At 52.4% G+C, this 16,613-nt stretch overlaps 2 protein-coding genes across 5 annotated transcripts in view; one reads left to right on the top strand and one right to left on the bottom strand.

Moving 5' to 3' along the window:
- The first annotated feature begins 127 nt into the window (after positions 1-127).
- On the top strand, positions 128-9,630 carry BYSL (bystin like). Its single transcript, XM_049653271.1, has 7 exons — positions 128-477; positions 3,916-4,078; positions 6,152-6,290; positions 6,640-6,773; positions 7,342-7,502; positions 7,670-7,772; positions 8,294-9,630. The coding sequence occupies exons 1-7, from the start codon at positions 213-215 to the stop codon at positions 8,637-8,639; spliced, it is 1,311 nt and encodes a 436-aa protein (XP_049509228.1). The 5' UTR covers positions 128-212; the 3' UTR covers positions 8,640-9,630.
- A 990-nt stretch (positions 9,631-10,620) lies between these two features.
- Positions 10,621-16,613, bottom strand: part of CCND3 (cyclin D3) — a 98,436-nt gene continuing 92,443 nt past the window's right edge. For 3 of the 4 annotated variants that reach the window (XM_049653277.1, XM_049653278.1, XM_049653276.1), the window contains 4 exons: positions 16,392-16,607; positions 13,219-13,378; positions 12,327-12,463; positions 10,621-11,834 (listed from right to left, as the gene is read on the bottom strand). In XM_049653277.1, coding sequence (XP_049509234.1) covers positions 11,667-11,834; positions 12,327-12,463; positions 13,219-13,378; positions 16,392-16,607 — 681 coding nt within the window. In that variant the 3' untranslated portion in view covers positions 10,621-11,666. The remainder of the gene's footprint in view (positions 11,835-12,326; positions 12,464-13,218; positions 13,379-16,391; positions 16,608-16,613) is intronic. The other variant, XM_049653279.1, reaches the window with a different exon arrangement.

Below are 16,613 nucleotides of genomic sequence, written 5' to 3'. Positions count from 1 at the left end.
ATCATTCGGAAGTCCAGATCCAGGACCCGTGAGCTCTTTTAGGGGGTGTGGCGGCGCTGATGGCATCCTAGCCTCCGAACGCTAGGTGGCGCCGTGAACTCCGTGGGCGGTGGGGGGGGCTCTTGGGAGCTGGAAGTTCGTTGCGCAAGCGCACTTTAGGCTTTTTCCTCTGGCTCCACGTGTGAACCTTTCCGGCAAAGTTTTCCGGGAAAATGCCCAAGTTCAAGGCGGCTCGCGGAGCCGCAGGTCAGGAAAAACATGCGCCCCTGGCTGAGCAGATCCTGGCTGGGGACGCGGTGCGAGCAGGGTCCCGGGAAAAGCGGCGGGGTCGCGGGACCGGAGAAGAGGAAGAGTACGTGGGGCCCAGGCTGACCCGACGGATTTTGCAACAAGCGCGGCAGCAGCAGGAGGAGCTGGAGGCCGAGCATGGGACTGGGGACAAGCCCGCAGCACCACGGGAGCGCACCACGCGGCTGGGTGAGTGGCAGGGGGTGTGTGCCAGGAATAGGGTGGTTGGTTGTGGGGAAGAGAGGTAGACGGCCGAAAGGTATCCGGCAGGGAGGAGTTTGGAATGAGAAAATAAAATAAATAAGGGGTCCGCATTACATCCTTGCAAAAGTAATGACTCTTGCAAAGGGTTTCCCCAGTCCTGGAGCAGATTTAGAGTAGTCAGAGCCCTCCACGCCCACTTGTAGTTTTTAAGTATTCGCTTCTGGGCATCCCCGAAGTTGGACCAACAGGAAGTAATTGCTCACGCCGCAAAGAACTCCTAACATTTATCTATTTGTTCTATAAATACTTGTGGGATGTCTAGCCTGTGCTTTGCACTGCGCTAGGAGTTTACATGGTTTGGGTAAAGAGGAAAACAAGAAAGACATGTGTCTGACTTCAAGATCTTGCAGTCTAGCCCAACAGAGAGACAACTATTGGGATAATACATTTCATGACAACGAAAACATAGCTTCTCTTATAACAGTAGCATTACTTTTGATGGTCAGGCTTCCCAGACTGCGTGACCTTCGTGCCTGAGACCCGAAAACCGAGTGGTGAGTGCTCTGAGCAGAAAGAACAATATTGTTTAGGAGCCAAAGAGGAAGAGAAACTAATTAGAAGATGGTCAGTATTTTTTATTAGGGTGGAAGTGTGGTCCTCCCAGTTGTTTAATCTGTTTCTCAGATCTCATCTTTCATCTGTCCTGAGAGCAGTGTTTGACACAGTTGAACACTGGTCTCCTGGCTTCAGCATCTTTACTTGGCTTCTAAGCCATCACATTCCTGTTTTACTACTTCCTCACCTCTCAGCATCTTTTGCTGGCTCCTCTTTTGTCCTCAGCCTCTTATTGATGTGCCACAAGGTTCAGTTTTTGGACCTCTTCTCTTCACAGCACTTCTCTGTTGCTGTCGTCGGTTTCTCAGTTTAAGTATATTCTATTTGGTGACTGCTCCCAACTTTGTATTCTCGCCTTGATCTTTTCCGTGAAAATCAGATTCTCCTATTTCAGCTGCCTATTTGGCATCTCCAATTTGAAGTCTAATAGACGTCTCAAATCAGTATGTCCAAAACAGAAATCCTGATCTTCTCTCCAAACCGGCTCCTCCCACTGTCCTCCTCGTCTCAGATAGTAGCATGATTTCCTTCCATTTGCTCGAGGCAGAAACCTCGAACCCCTGTCTTTCCCCACATCTGATCTGTTAGGAAATCCTGTTGACTCTCCCTTCAAAATATATCCAGAGTTAGATCACTTCTCATCACCTCAGAACACAGTCCTATTTGAGCCACCGTAATCTCTCCCCTGGATCATTGTAGTAGCTTCCTCATTAGTCTCCCATACCCCCTCCAGTCTACTCTTAACTCAACAGCTAGAGGACTACAGAGACCTACATGATCTGCCCTTGTTGCCAGTGTGGCCTCTTCTTTCCCCTCGCCCTCTTCATCCATACAGGCTTTATTGTTCCTTAAACATAGTAAGTTAGGGCTTTTGCCCTGGTTATTCCTTCTGTTTTCATAACCCTGGAGGCTAATTCCCCTGATTCTTCGCCTTCTCAGAGAGGCTGCCCTAGCCACTCCGTTAAAAATGGAAACACACCCCCCTCCCCTGTTTCCACACTCCCAACTTCTCTGCTCTGCCCTATGTCTTTTTTCGTAGCACTTGTCTTCTTTTGATACTTATTATCATCTATCTCCCTGATTAAAACATAAGCCCCGTAAGTTTCTCTTTTACACTGATTTTTTTCAACACTCAGAACAGTACCTCACATATAGTAGGCGCCCAGTGTTTGCTGAGTGAATGGGTTAATGATAGTAAGTTAGGTAGGAGCCAAATCTACAAAAGACTTGGAGGCTGTGTTCAGGATTTAAAGCTATCCTAAACACTGGGAGGCTATTGGAGAATATGGAGACCAGTTAGGGGACTGTTGAACTAACACGGGCAAGAGATGATGCTGATCTAGGCTTAGGCAAAGCTGTGAAGGATTTGAGAGATAGTGTGTGAAGTAGAATTAAATAGGACTTGGTAATTGTGTCTTGGGGTGAAGGGAGGGGATGAGGCAGGCCTGCCAGGTTCTGGCTTAGCAATGGGTGGATGGTAGTGCTCTTTACTTAGACATGGAACACAGTGAGTAGTGTAGACCTATAGTGTAGACCTAGGAGGGAAGGAGTGAGTTCAGTTGATGACAGGTGAGATTTGAATTGCCTGTGGGTCAACCCCAAGCTGCCATACAGGAGGCAGCTGGAGTTAGTATCTGGGGTAAAGGGAAATCTACCTACAAGCCCAGATTTGAGATTTGTCAGCATGGGGAAACAAAACGTCTGGTGCACCCCCCCTTTCCCATTTGGCTTTTGTCACACGCTGCCTCTGTTCTTAAGGAGCTGGTCACGTGTAGCATTTTATTTTTCTGCGTGGACTATTAACATCCCTTTCCAAATGGCCAGCCGGCTGGAGTCTTCCAAGAATCAGTTATAAAAATGGGTTGTTTCACTGAAATCTGAACTCCATTGCCTGGCCTCAAGGCCCTCCACAGTCTGGCTTTACTTTACCCATCTAATCTTATTTGTTGCTACTGCCTATCAGATACTCTCGTAACCAAGCCTTCCTGCCAGTGTTGTTACCCAGGTCTGGACCACACTCTTCCATCTCCCTTACTGCCTATCCAGAGCCTAACCATCCTCTGCTCTCACCCCCTTCTGTGTGCCTGTGGTATATTTTGTCTCTACCACTCATTTTGGCCTGTCACGAAGCCCTACAATGTGTGTAGAACAGGGGTGAAGAATGCATAATCTAAACCCGGACTACCTGCCTTAGGCAAGTTACTTAACTTTCCTTTTCCTGTACTTCCAAGTCCCCATCTGAAACTGGGTAGAACGAGGGCACCTCCCTTGGTGTTAGGAAAGTTATGTACAGTCTTTAGAATAGTTCCTGCTATATAACTGACTGTGTAGCGTGTCAGCAGTTACTCGTTGGCATCGCTATCTCCTTGGTTCACGTTTGTACATTTTTTTCCTCAAGACTGTAAGCCCTTGGGGGCACCTGGGTGGCTCAGTCGGTTAAGCGTCAGCCTTCAGCTCAGGTCATGATCTCACAGTCCGTGAGTTCAAGCCCCGAATCAGGCTCTGTGCTGACAGCTCAGAGCCTGGAGCCAGCTTTGGATTCTGTGTCTCCTCTCTCTCTGCCCCTCCCCTGCTCATGCTCTGTCTCAAAAATAAATAAAAACATTTTTTAAAAAATTAAAAAAAAGAAAAGACTGTAAGCCCTTGGGAACAGGAAGCTAGCGGGCACTTCATCACTTCCACTGCACCCATCTGTATCTGCTGCAAGCACATGTGAGGCCTGCATGCACATCATGGGTAAAGTTGAATTGACCTCTACATCCCTCAGCCGCTGCTTGCCTTGCTTATCCATTTCATCTCCTCTTCTAGGTCCAGGGGTCCCGCGGGATGGATCAGATGACGAGGACGAGGAGTGGCCCACCCTGGAGAAGGCTGCCACAATGACAGGGGCAGGCCATCATGCAGAAGTGGTTGTGGACCCCGAGGATGAGCGTGCCATTGAGATGTTCATGAACAAGAACCCTCCTGCCAGGTAGAGCTGGCGTGGCCTGGGATTAGGGGTGTCAGGTCCTGGTGGCAGCTTTCCACAGGGAAGCACATGTCCTGGTAGTTTTGATTCCCTACATTTGGGAAGAGTCCGAGCATAGCTAGTTGTGGGGAACGAACTTGGCAAAATTGGCCCATCTTCAAAGGACCTATCTGAGTGAGAATGAACTAGACCTCCTGCCCATCTGTCTGTCTGCCTGTGGGAGAACTGCCCAGACTGCCTGGGGAAACAGCTGCAGGGCCTTTTTTCAGGCCTGTGGGGCGACCCATCTCTTTGCCTTTGGTCTTGGCATGCTCAGTTGTCTTACTGCTATGTTCAGTTTCCTTGGCCAGATCTCTTTCGTACTCTCAGCTTCATTTCATCCAGGGTTTCTCAGCCTCCTCACTATTGGCATTTGGAGCTGGATAATTCTTTTTTTGTGGAGGCCGTCCTGGGCAATGTAGAATGTTTAGCAGCATGCCTGACTTCCACTCACTGGATACCATTGGTGACCTTTCCCCCATCACGACAACCAAAAAATGTCTCCAGACGTTGCCACATGTTTCCTGATGGGCACAATCACCTCCTGTTAGAAGCACAGTTTGTTGTCGTGTATACTAAATGGCGGCTCCACAACATGTAGGCATTTAAGCTCCTGTGATCAAACTCTTAGGCCCCTCGATTTTGATCCAGGGGAGGGGAGTCTAAAGGATAAAGGCCGTCAACTAGTTCATTCCGACCCTGTGACACTTAACATGACACTGTTCTTGGTTCTTGGGCTTTTTCGGGGCTGATGTATCTCTCATTGCTGGTAATACCGAGGAAAGACAGGGAAGCTGAATGATTAAGTTCCGTGGTCGCTTATTTGAGAATCCAGAGTCGGACGCTTAACTGACAGTCGCTGAGACGCCCCCGTAACACATCACTCTGATATGATGGGTAGGATGATTTCATAGCTTGCAGTAAATAAAAGAGTAATGCTACCAGAAACAGGGGTTCCCGACAGTCTTGAGAATTGATGGTTGGCACCTTCCGAAAGCAGATCCAGAGCCACGTGAACTCAGCAGAGGCCCATTTAGTTTGGGGCTCAGTATTGTATAAAAGTACCTGAACTTTAGAACCTGAAAGACCAGGGTTTGACTCTCCCCACTTGAGAGCTCTGAGAGCTTGATTGAGTTATTGACCTGTCTGGGTATCAGTTCCTGTGTCTGAATGATGACGGTAATGACACTTGGATCAGATGTTGCACTGACTACATGGAATAACATCTGGAAAGTCCTGCTTCAGCGCCTGGTGTTGAAAAAACAGGAGCCATTTTAAAAATACCTTAGCATTATTTTACCAAAGCACACTGTGACAGTAATTCTGAATTCTCGTGATAGAGTTATGTTCGATGCACTCTGTGGAAGGAACCTGAGAGAAACATCATACTCTTAGAAATATCTCCATAAGTTTTAATAAATTAAATTGAGGGGATGTTTGTGTCACAGCCACCCCCTTAATGGCTCCAGCTACTTGAAATCTTGGTAAAAAACTGAGATGTGTCTCTAGAGAGGTCAGACTAGAATTTTGTAATTGGAGAGTCCTCAACATATTATCGGCGAGTGGTGAACGTGTTTGAAACAGGCAACGCTTACTACATACTTGCTGTGTGCCAACAGTTCCAAATACTGGACATGCGTTAACTCATGTAATCCTTACGGTAACTTTATGAGGAGGTACTGTTATTATCCCTGGTTCACAGACGAGGAAACTGAGGCATAGAGAGACCAAGGAGCATGCCCAGGGTCATGTAGGGAGAGGAAGAGCCAGAATTTGAACCCAGGCAGACTGATTACAGAGTCCTGGTTCTTCACCTCCACACAACCGTCAGCTTTGTCCCAGGTCGATTGACCTTTGGGTCCTCTGCACCCTGCAGGGATTCTGTGGTGGGCAGTAAGACCCAGGGAGACTGGGGCCGCACATCCCAGCGGGATCACAGATGTACTGGAGCTCACAAGGGACTGTGGGGGGAGTGTAGAGCTTCCTGGACTGGCCACAACCCTCCCTGCTTCCCTCCCGCACCTTCCTTACTCCTAGGCGCACCCTGGCTGACATCATCATGGAGAAGCTGACCGAGAAGCAGACGGAAGTTGAGACGGTCATGTCAGAGGTGTCAGGCTTTCCTATGCCGCAGTTGGACCCCCGGGTTCTGGAGGTCTACAGAGGGGTCCGGGAGGTAAGAGCCGAGTGGAGAGCCACGATGAAATACCCTCCCAGGGGCCGTGGGCTCGCACTAAGGGTTTGGGTGCCCACGTCTTGTACAAATGAGGCATGGTGGCCAAGAGCAGGTTAAGAGCCCAAGTGCGTAGGTTCAGATTTCTGCTCTGCCACTCAGGGACTTGGTGGCCTTGGGGGAGATTACTTAACTGTGGTCTTGGTTTCCCCATCTGGAAAATGAGGGTGCTGATGACATACCCTTCAGAATTGTTGTGAGGATTGAGCTAATCTGTGAAAAGCACCCAGACGGGGACCTGGCACACGGCGCACGTGTCATTGACGGTGATGATTTGCGCTCGCCTCTGCAGGTGTTATCTAAGTACCGCAGTGGGAAGCTGCCCAAGGCCTTCAAGATCATCCCCGCCCTCTCCAACTGGGAGCAGATCCTCTACGTTACAGAGCCCGAGGCCTGGACAGCAGCAGCCATGTACCAAGCCACGAGGTGGAGTAGATGGGGGTTCGGGTGGCCTGGGGTCTGTAGGTAAATGCTGGCTGTGGGGAGACAGGCTTTCTCTGCCTTGGCCGTTACATTTGAGCTTTGCCCCAGAGCTCTGTCTTGTGCTTCTGTAGGTCACTGTTTTCCCAGCTTTTCCCGTTTCCATGTTTTGGGGCCCGGACCCTGTTGAGACTCTCCTGTGATGAGTTTCCAGAAGAAAGGCTTATAACTACTGGAGCACAGCTCCTGGGGTGTCAGAGTGGCCTCCAAAGCCTGTGGCTCCCTGGGCATGCTGGGGTCCCCTGCGACACCAGGGTGGAGAGAACGAACCCATGTCGGGGAGGGAAAGTGAACAGAGGAGAGCTGTGGCTCCCCCAGGACAGAGCGTTCACTCTGTTTAGGTACCCCTCGTAGCCCGTCCCGTTCCCTTCCTAACGTGGCGGGTGTAGCAGGCACACAGGTCGCTTCCGCACACCCCTCGAATGTCCAGTGTTCACCGTCCACAGTGTATTTAAAATGCCAGCTCTGGGCTATCATGTGAGCTGGAGTCTCCCCCATATCTTCCCCAAAATAGGATTTTTGCCTCTAACCTCAAGGAACGCATGGCCCAGCGCTTCTACAATCTTGTCCTGCTCCCCCGGGTACGAGATGACATCGCTGAATACAAACGACTCAACTTCCACCTCTACATGGCGCTCAAGAAGGCCCTGTTCAAGCCCGGAGCCTGGTTTAAAGGTGGGAACTGGGGAGGCCGCTGAGAGAGGGAGGGGCTAGAGCGCCTGCAGGTGAAAGCAACAAGCCTGACAGGAGATGACTGTCTTGGGTGGGTGGGGGGTGCTTCCTGCTGTGGCTCTCTCCTCTCACCCTGGGCTCAAAGTGCCTTCCCCTCTGACCCTCCCCAGGGATCCTGATCCCACTGTGTGAGTCTGGCACCTGTACCCTCCGGGAAGCCATCATCGTGGGTAGCATCATCACCAAATGCTCCATCCCTGTGTTGCACTCCAGGTAGTGTTGGGGGGAGCGGGGAAGAGGACTATGAGTCAGGAGGGATCCAGATAGGAGAATCCCAGGACTGGGGCTGGAGGGGATGGACAGAGTGAGGAAGGAACTAGGAGCAGCCCTGGATCTGTGGGTTGTTTAAGCTGTTGGGTGTGTTACTACCCCAACAGAATGTAAGTTCCCCCGAAACAGGATCCCCACCTGGCACAGTAAATAGCTGAATGAACGAATAGGGAACATGAGAAGAAAGGATGTTAGGGGTGGAGATCTTCAGGTGCTTGAATATATTCTAGCCAGGTACTGAGATGAGCAGGCTGAACCAGAGGTAGGGATTTGGGGTGAATGTGTATACAGCTGGTGACTGAGGCCGAGGAGTAGAAGCTGGGGTAGGTGAGAAGGAGGCCTGAGATGGCCCCCTTAGGAATAGGCACGGTGCAGGGGCCAGCAGAGGAGGGGAGGGGAAGAGGCAGGGGAGAGGGTGGACCTTGCCTCCAGCACCTCTCCCACCACTGACCCTTCCTCACCAGTGCAGCCATGCTGAAAATTGCCGAGATGGAATACAGCGGTGCCAACAGCATCTTCCTTCGGCTGCTGCTGGATAAGAAGTACGCGCTGCCCTACCGGGTGCTGGACGCCCTGGTCTTCCACTTCCTGGGCTTCCGGACAGAGAGGCGCGAACTGCCCGTGCTCTGGCACCAGTGCCTCCTGACTTTGGTCCAACGCTACAAGGCAGACCTGGCCACAGATCAGAAGGAGGCCCTCTTGGAACTGCTCCGGCTGCAGCCCCATCCACAGCTGTCCCCTGAGATCAGGCGTGAACTTCAGAGTGCAGTGCCCCGAGACGTGGAAGATGTTCCTGTCACCATGGAGTGAGGAAGGTTACTCGCCCTGGTCTGAGGGGCATGGGGGTGGGAGGGACACCAGGATCCCTGCTGGGGACACTGAGATTTTACAGCTGAAGTCTCAGATCAGGGCAGGGAGAGAGGTCCCAGGCATCTGTGGCTCCCTGTGCCTGACAGGGAGGATTAAGGGTCTGGCTGGGCCCTTCTTCCATCCTAGGCCTTCGTCCCTGTTCGGTTGTGAGACGTAACTTGAGATGCCACATGCCAGCATCCCCACTCCCTGACTGGGGCTTGGAATAGGTTCTTTTTCTCAGGCTCTTGTGTCAAGTCACTGGGATAGGGATAAAAACCAAAGGCAGGTATTTATTGAACTTTTGTGTTTTGATGTGATCGATGGAGATCTTTGTGCTTTCCCTCTTTAGCTGGAGGGAAGTTCTTCTCTGTTCCTGTCGAGGAGTGCATTCTTGCCAGTTTACAGAGGATACCCCCATCTCCTTATTCTACAAGTTTGTCTCCACGCCCTACCCACCCTATTAGCCCCTTGAGGCATCCTCTGCCTTCAACTTGAGGCAGAGGCTACTTTGGAGGTTGTTCAAAAGATGGTCCTGTGCTGTGGGTGGATTGCTGCAGGAGAAAGTCCCTAGAGGAAACTGAGGCTACAGAGGCAAGAAAATCAGGCCCCGGAAGGAGTAGATCCAGAGTCCCCACCAGACAGTTTTTCTAAATTTCTTGGCTAATTTAAAGTTTTAGACCAGGGATTGGCAGACTAGAGTCATATGCCCATTTTCTTATTGCCCATGAGGTAAGAATGATTTTTACATTTTTTAAATGGTTAGGAAAAAATTAATAGTATTTTGTGAGAGATGAAAATTCTATGAAATTCACATTTCAGTGTCCATAAGTAAAGTTGTGTTGGGACGCAGCCGTGCCTAGCCACTTGATTTTTATGGTTGCTTTCATGCTCCAGCAGCAGAACTGAGCACAGTTGACCCTTGAACAGTGCAGGGCTTACGGGCACCAACCCCCCACATAGCCAAAAATCTGCGTGTAATTTTTGACTCCCCAAACTTAACTACCAGTAGCCTACTGTTGACTGGAAGCCTTATTGGTAACATCAACAGTGGATTAACATGTTTTGTAGGTTATGTCACATATATAGTATTCTGTCAAGTACACCTGAGAAAATCACAAAATACATTTAGAGCACAATTCACACTGTATGAATACCATACGTTTATATGTCTCCTGGAAAAAAAAATCTGTGCAGAAGAGGACCTGCAGGGTTAAAGCCCACGTTACCTAAGAGTCAGCCGTACGGTCTTGCTAGAACGCTGCTTATTTGCTTTTGAAAACGTGAATTCGTTCCAACCCAGTTAATGCATTTGGGAAGAAGTTGATCACAAATTTCCCGTTTATATGCAGTTTTCTCTAAGAAACACTAGGTGGGAACTGCCCAGCGGAGACCAGCCAGGCGACACCACCTGCACGTGCCTCCGACAAGTACCCAGAGCAGCCTCTGCTCACCTTGCATGGAGAGCCACACCCACACCTGGTGGCTTCGCTCACCTTCCACAGCCTTCTGACCTCTGCTTCCACATACTTCAGGTCTTTTCCAAAGACAAAAGGGCTGTGTCCTAGTACAGGTTTCTTAACCTTTTAAACTGAAAACTGGGTTACCCACTTTATTTCCTTTAAGAAATGTGTCACTCATTAAGTTTTTTTGAGTATTGTGCCTCAAGCCCGGTTTCCCGTGAGCCCTGTGGTTTTTATTGTGCAATTTTGCATGGTGCAGTGAATTTTAGGAATGCATACATCCCATTGTAAAGCAGAGCTGACTATATCTGGGGCAGAAACCAAATGACCCACAAAGCCTGAAATATTTACTTCCTGGCCCCTTACAGAAATGGCTTGTGGTGATCTCTGCATGATGACCCTTGACTTCTGCCCTGCTTCCCTCATGCAGCCCAGAAACGGCTTTTCCCCATAGCACCATCCAATCCAAGAAGCCAAAGCCAGGCTTATTCCAGAATCTTTATTAAGGTAGCATGATGGTCCTGGGCCACCAGCCTGGACCTTGTGGCCGTAGGAAAGACCTGTGTCAACAGGGCTTGCCTCCCTCTCCAGACAGGGGCTCAGTCACCTCCAGTTTATCCCTACTCCATCCCCCACCCCCAGAGAGGGGCAGAGGGCCAGAGGGAGAGGAGGGCATGGCCCTACCCCAGGCTGTAGCAGCTCCTTGGCCACAAAGATCCTCCAGCCAGTAGCAGAGGGGAGGGATGCAGCAACCACCAGGGTTACCACCGCGTGTGGGGTCGATGGGCCCCACCACACCCTCTTTCAGTTGTCCTCAAAGCAGTTAATAAATTAAAACAACTTCTTCCTTCACCCTAACCCCCCTCAATCACACAGGAGAAGCTGAGCGGAAAGCAAAGCAAGGAGGGATTGGTTGGTTCTTGCCCGCCCCTCGGACAGAGGCCTGGTCCCTCCCTCTAGGAGCAGCTGCGCGCACGGATTATATTGGGGCCTCCAAAGCGTGTCAGGAGGAGCTGTCCAGACTGTTTCCCCTCACACATGTCTATCAGCATCTCTGAGATCTCTTCAGAAAGACCCCAATCCAAATACATTAACTCTGGAAGGTGCAACACCTTTACAAGGCACTGGGGGCATTTTGGCATTTGAGAACACGAGAGCCCCAGAAATAAGGGGGCCTCAAAAAGGAACGCTGGTGCATGTATTTTACCTACTTCAATTTCATTTCCGACCAGCCTGGCCCACCGCCAGCTAGGATCAGGGAAAGAGCGGAGCCGGTCAGACGCAGGGAAAAGGAGGAGCCTGGCGGGCCACCCAAACACGGCTGGCCAGGCCCCTTAGTGCACACTGCAGGGATAGGTAGGGCCTGCCCCCTTCAGCTTGGGGAGGGGCGAACAGGAGGGGGCCCCCTCAGGCTTCCGATGTGGCATGGCGTGGCATGGCGTGGCTCGTTCCTGCAGGCAGGGAGGGGGGGTGGCGGTGTCCCTTCCTCTGCTGCCAGTGGCCACTGGAGGGGGCCTCTCCGGGGCTACAGGTGAATGGCTGTGACATCTGTGGGAGTGCTGGTCTGGCTGGGCCCCTGGCTACTGGAGCCCCTGGGGGCTTTGGGTGCCGGGCTGGGCGAGGTCTGGGCGGCTTCTCTGAGGCTCTCCCTGAGCGCAGCTTCAATCTGCTCCTGACAGGCCCGCAGGCAGTCCTGCAAACATGGGGGAACAGCGAAGAGTGACTGCTGGGTGGAGGGCAGAAGGTCCCCTTTGGAATGAAGGGTCTGCTTCCCACCCCCACAGCATCTGGCAGCAGAAGCAGGTGAGGGACACCTTCCAGCACACAGGGAAGTTGGGAGGTTAGGCCACAACCCAGCCCCAGGAATCAGCCTTCAGTTCTAAGAAACTGGCAAGAGGATGTGGCAAGGGAGTGTGAGAGCAGCCCAATAATCTGACGGCACCCCCACCCCCACTCTTGCACATCATCTGGCAGGAAAAGGGCACCCAGGAACAGTGCCCTTCAACCCACCCAAGCCACCCTTCTCCAGACCAAGACAGAAGGCCACAGAAGCCCCAGGGGTGGGGCACCTGAAACCAGGAGTGGAGACCAGGCTAGGGATGCATTCCTCCCTCTGCTGGAGGCTCAGGGAATAGCACTGCTTGAGGAAGTGCTGACCGGCCACAGCCGGCGCCCCTGCACTCACCACCTCTGTGCCTGTGATCCCTGCCAGCAGCTCGGTGAGCTCGTCCCCAGTCGTGGAGCACGCGCCCAGGCCTTGCACTGCAGCCCCAATGCTGCCTGTGGCGATCATGGACGGTGGGTACATGGCAAAGGTGTAATCTTGGAAAGGAAGAGGGAACCATGAGGCAAAGGCTTTAAAGATCATGGCCAGCACGGACTTCCTATTGCTCCAAAAATGCCAGGCACCGAGAATAGAGCTGAGGGCATACCAGAAACCCCAGCAGTGAGTACTATAAGAGCAACGAGGGAGAAAGGCAGGAAGGGGCCTCTCCTAGAGAGGACCAGGATGAACAGGAAACTTGCACAAGTGTGTCTGCTCCAAGGTGGTCGGTGAGTGTGCCAGGGACCAGAGAGTGAAGGAGTCTCTCCCTGGTGTGGAAACAAAACTAGGGTCAAGAGACCTTGGTTGTGCTCCCAATTTAATGACTGTGAGACCCTGAGCAAGTCACTTCTCCAAGCCACTTACAGACTGGCGGTCTCTAAAATCCCATACAGCTCTGCAGCGCCTGGGTGGCTCAGTTGGTTAAGTGTCCAACTTCAGCTCAGGTCACGATCTCTTGGTTCACGAGTTCGAGCCCTGTGTGACAGCTCAGAGCCTGGAGCCTGCTTCAGATTCTGTGTCCCCTCTCTGCCCCTCCCCCACTCACACTGTGTCTCTCTCAAAAATAAACACTAAAAAGGAAAAAAAAAATCCCATACAGCTCTGATCATGTTCTGCTGCCTCTTCTGAGCCTCCAGAAGAGAGATAATATTGACACATTTTGAGAGGAGTATGAAGCAGAATTCAGTTACCTCCCACCCTTCCAAGTATTCGTATTTCCCTCACCTGGCAAAAATGTATATAGGGCTCTTACCTGTAGCACAAAGGGCCAAAAAGGTCTGGGCATGTTTTTTGACCAAGGCCTGCCGGTCACGGGGCAGAGAGAGCCGGTGCAGAATGAGGGCCAGGAAATCATGGGCAATCACAGCAGCCAGGTCCCACTTGAGCTTCCCCAGGACCAGCACCTCCCAGTCCTGGTGTTTGGGAAAGAGGGTGGAGTCAGTGGCTGAAGAAGGGAAGGGTAGGGAGTAAAGCAGAAATGTCACAGGGAAGGAAGCCCATCAAACTTGAAGGCGAGGGCCCCAGTTCTGCTTCTGGGTTTAAGGGCCGGCGTTGTGGAATAGGGAGTTCAGGGTGCGGAAGAATTGGGGGCACTTGCTTTGAGCATCTACTGCTCATTTACAAGGTGCCAGAACTACGTGTTTGATATGAACTGTCTCTTTCAATCCTGTTTGGTTCTCTTTCGGGGGCCAATAAGCCAGGCCTTCTCCTGACTTCGTGCAGGGCTCGGAGTACTTCTCCGGCTAAGGTTGAACGAAAAGACTGCAGCGGCAGGCATCACAACCTTGAGCCTCCTCTGGGGTGAAGCAGAAAGGCTCTCCGTAATCCCAAGGATTTGTGAAAGGGGAGATCACCACTAGCCTCTCCAGTCCTGCATCCCAGCCAAGTCTGCACCTCTTGAAGACACTCAAATGAGCGTGAGGCCATGCCTCCTGTGACACACCCACTGAACCAACCCTGAGGTTCCTCAAAGGAGAGGTTGCCCAACTTAAGCCACATCCCACAGTGTTGGTGGGACACTGGGGGTGAGTCCTGAGACACAGCACCCCACGCCACCTGGAACCACAGTGGCTTTACCTGGAACCACAGTGGCTAGCGTCACTGAAGTCTCAGGAAGCGAAGCAGAGGCTCAGCCAGGCAGGACAGATCCAGGCGATCCTTGAGGGACCAAATAGCATCTCCACCTGCCCACAGCTACATACTACTGCTACGTCCTGGAGGAGGCTGGGCGCCCCACCCAATCCACTCATCTGAGGTTCCTAGTCATGGCCCCGTTTCTGAGTTGCACACATGAGGATTTCTTCACTGTTTTATCACAGGAAGGAACTCACGGGTTTGGCCCCTTACTGAGGCAGAAATGGCAACCCCACCCAACCTCTTCCAGGCCGTCAGTCACAGCTGTCCCTCTCCCGGCCCCCACCTAGGTGTCATCCTCCTAAATCAGCCCCAAGCCTCTCACAGGGCCCTACAGAAAAGGGCCTGGCCCAGAGCCAAAAGAAGTTGGGCCGAGAAGCCAGCATTCTACTCATGCTTGCCCCAGTTCTCTAGCTCCTAACCCAGAAGTGACCAGAAAACACCTACCCTCCAAGGAAAGATCTGGAAGGTGACTTGCAATGGGGGTCTCCCTGTGGGGAGGGGGTCCCATGTGAGGGAAGGCAGCCACCCTACCCTGTATCTGGGCAACTCCTGAGAATCTCAGCCCTCGCCTGGTGGGGAACACACCCCTGGGAGCGATTAGTGGTGGTGGCTGGCAGCTCGTATCACATCTGTAGGCTTTAAGGCCACCTGGGCTAGCCTGGAGACCCAGACCCTCCTCAGCCGCTTCAGTGCAGTGCTGAGGCAGGACGGGGACCTTTCCCTCCTTCTCTGGGCCTCGACCGCCCTCTGCTGCAACAAGGGTTTGGACTGACTGGAGTTCTGTGCAGTCCCTTCCAACTCTGTCCTTGTAAGACGACATCTGCACACTCCACCCCCGGCTCAGGCACAGGGAAAAGATGAAGAGTCCTTGTGGCCTGTTCTGAAAGACTACCCTCACACAAAGGCACACACACCATGCCAGTCTTTTCACAAAAAGGAAGTACCCTTCTACCTTCCAGCCCAAACCCCTCCAGAAACATCTTGCTCGCTGGCCCTGGAAGCCAGCTCCACCTTCAGACTTGCCAAAAACTACCAGATTCATCACAAAGAGCCGTGGGGCCTCCCGGATTCCCAACTCTGGCCTCCTACTCCCATCTCTGAGAGCTACTTGGCAGGAAGAGGAATCCTGTTCCTCGACAAGCAGCAGTCGGGGGCCCCAGTACCCTGGCTTCCCGGCCAGCCAATCACAGCAGCCTGCATACTGCCCTCCTCCCCAGGAGATGGGGCCCAGAGACTCCTCTCAGGGTCAGAAGAAGACTTGGCCGCCGCGGAGCAAGGTGGAGGAAGGTGCCAGCTCACCCATCCTCTCCCCCAGGCCCCCCAGGAGATGATCCGCCTGCCCTGAATAACCTCTTCCAGATCCAAGCGGCTTCCCCACCTCCTCTCCAGGCTCAGTGGGGGAAAGAGAGCCTTGACTCCCTTGCCCTGCCTCGGGAAGAGCCCAGCCCAAGTTCCCAGCAAGGGGCCCAGGGAGCCACTTCCCAAACCACAGGAGTGACAGCAGCTCCCCACAGGGTTATGAAAAACCTCGGTCAGAGTGGGTGGGCCGGGGGAGGGGGCATCATTATCACATCGGAAGCAGCTGCAGTTCAGCTCCCGGGCTATCCCTCAGCTCTGGCCTTTGGCTAAGGGGGAAAGGGAGAGGTGGATCCCACCAGGCCTGAAGCAGCTGCTCGAGTTCCTCAGAATGAGGACCTGGAAGGAGCTAGCTCTTCTGGGATAGAAAAGGAAGGAAAGAAGGTAGGATGACAACTCCTTGGCCCTTCCTGAGAGCAATCGGGGCCTGACTTTAATTGGTTCTAGGAGGCTTTTCAATCACAAAGTCCACACTGGGATAAAGACTCAACCAAGGCAGCCCCCTCCCCCACATGAAGCACATTCCACTCCCCCACTCCAGTGGGGGTGTGCAGGCATGTCCTTTTGCTGCCAATAAATAACTCATGGTGGCTGTGTAAACCCAGAGGCAAAGTACTAGTGAGTATAGACATGCAGTTTGACTTGCTGCTATCTGGGGGAAAGACCAGGAAGGAATGGCACCCCCTGGAGGTCAGGAGAAGGGGATTCAATTCATGCTGGCAGCTCAAGCTTGGAGGCCGGGGTTAGCTACCCTGACCGTCTGACTGTCCCCCCACACTGCCGTATCTTTTGTCCAAAAAAAAAATAAATAAATAAAATAAAATCGCTTCTGCTACCCTCCCCAAGGGCAGAAAGTTTCTGAGGTCTTGGCCTTCCTTTTCCTGGTAAGTGTGGTGACAGTATGTAGGGGGGTGGGGAGAGTTATGCACGCACCCGCAGCTGGCGGGGAGAGACAGAGTGGTCGGTGTAGATGCACAGTTTTTCGATGGTCAGGGGAGTAGTCTCGCGCAGCTTGGAGGCCAGCAGCATGCAGACCGCACCCAGGAGCTGCAACTGCGCCTTTCGGGTGGGGACGCAGGACAGGTAGCGATCCAGGTAGTTCATGGCCAGGGGGAAGACTTCCTCCTCACAGCGCTGCTCCTCACAAACCTGGGG

This window comes from Panthera uncia (assembly GCF_023721935.1).
Source record: "Panthera uncia isolate 11264 chromosome B2 unlocalized genomic scaffold, Puncia_PCG_1.0 HiC_scaffold_24, whole genome shotgun sequence".
NCBI lineage: Eukaryota > Metazoa > Chordata > Mammalia > Carnivora > Felidae > Panthera > Panthera uncia.
Note: the sequence above shows the minus strand (reverse complement) of the source record. Positions and strands in the feature narration are given on the sequence as shown.

Bases quoted from the DNA above. Each gene is read 5' to 3' on its own strand.
- BYSL (XM_049653271.1), top strand. From the start codon at position 213: ATGCCCAAGTTCAAGGCGGCTCGCGGAGCCGCAGGTCAGGAAAAACAT. The intron at 6,291-6,639 runs GTAAGAGCCGAG...TCGCCTCTGCAG, and splicing joins TCTACAGAGGGGTCCGGGAG to GTGTTATCTAAGTACCGCAG. The intron at 7,503-7,669 runs GTGGGAACTGGG...GACCCTCCCCAG, and splicing joins GCCCGGAGCCTGGTTTAAAG to GGATCCTGATCCCACTGTGT.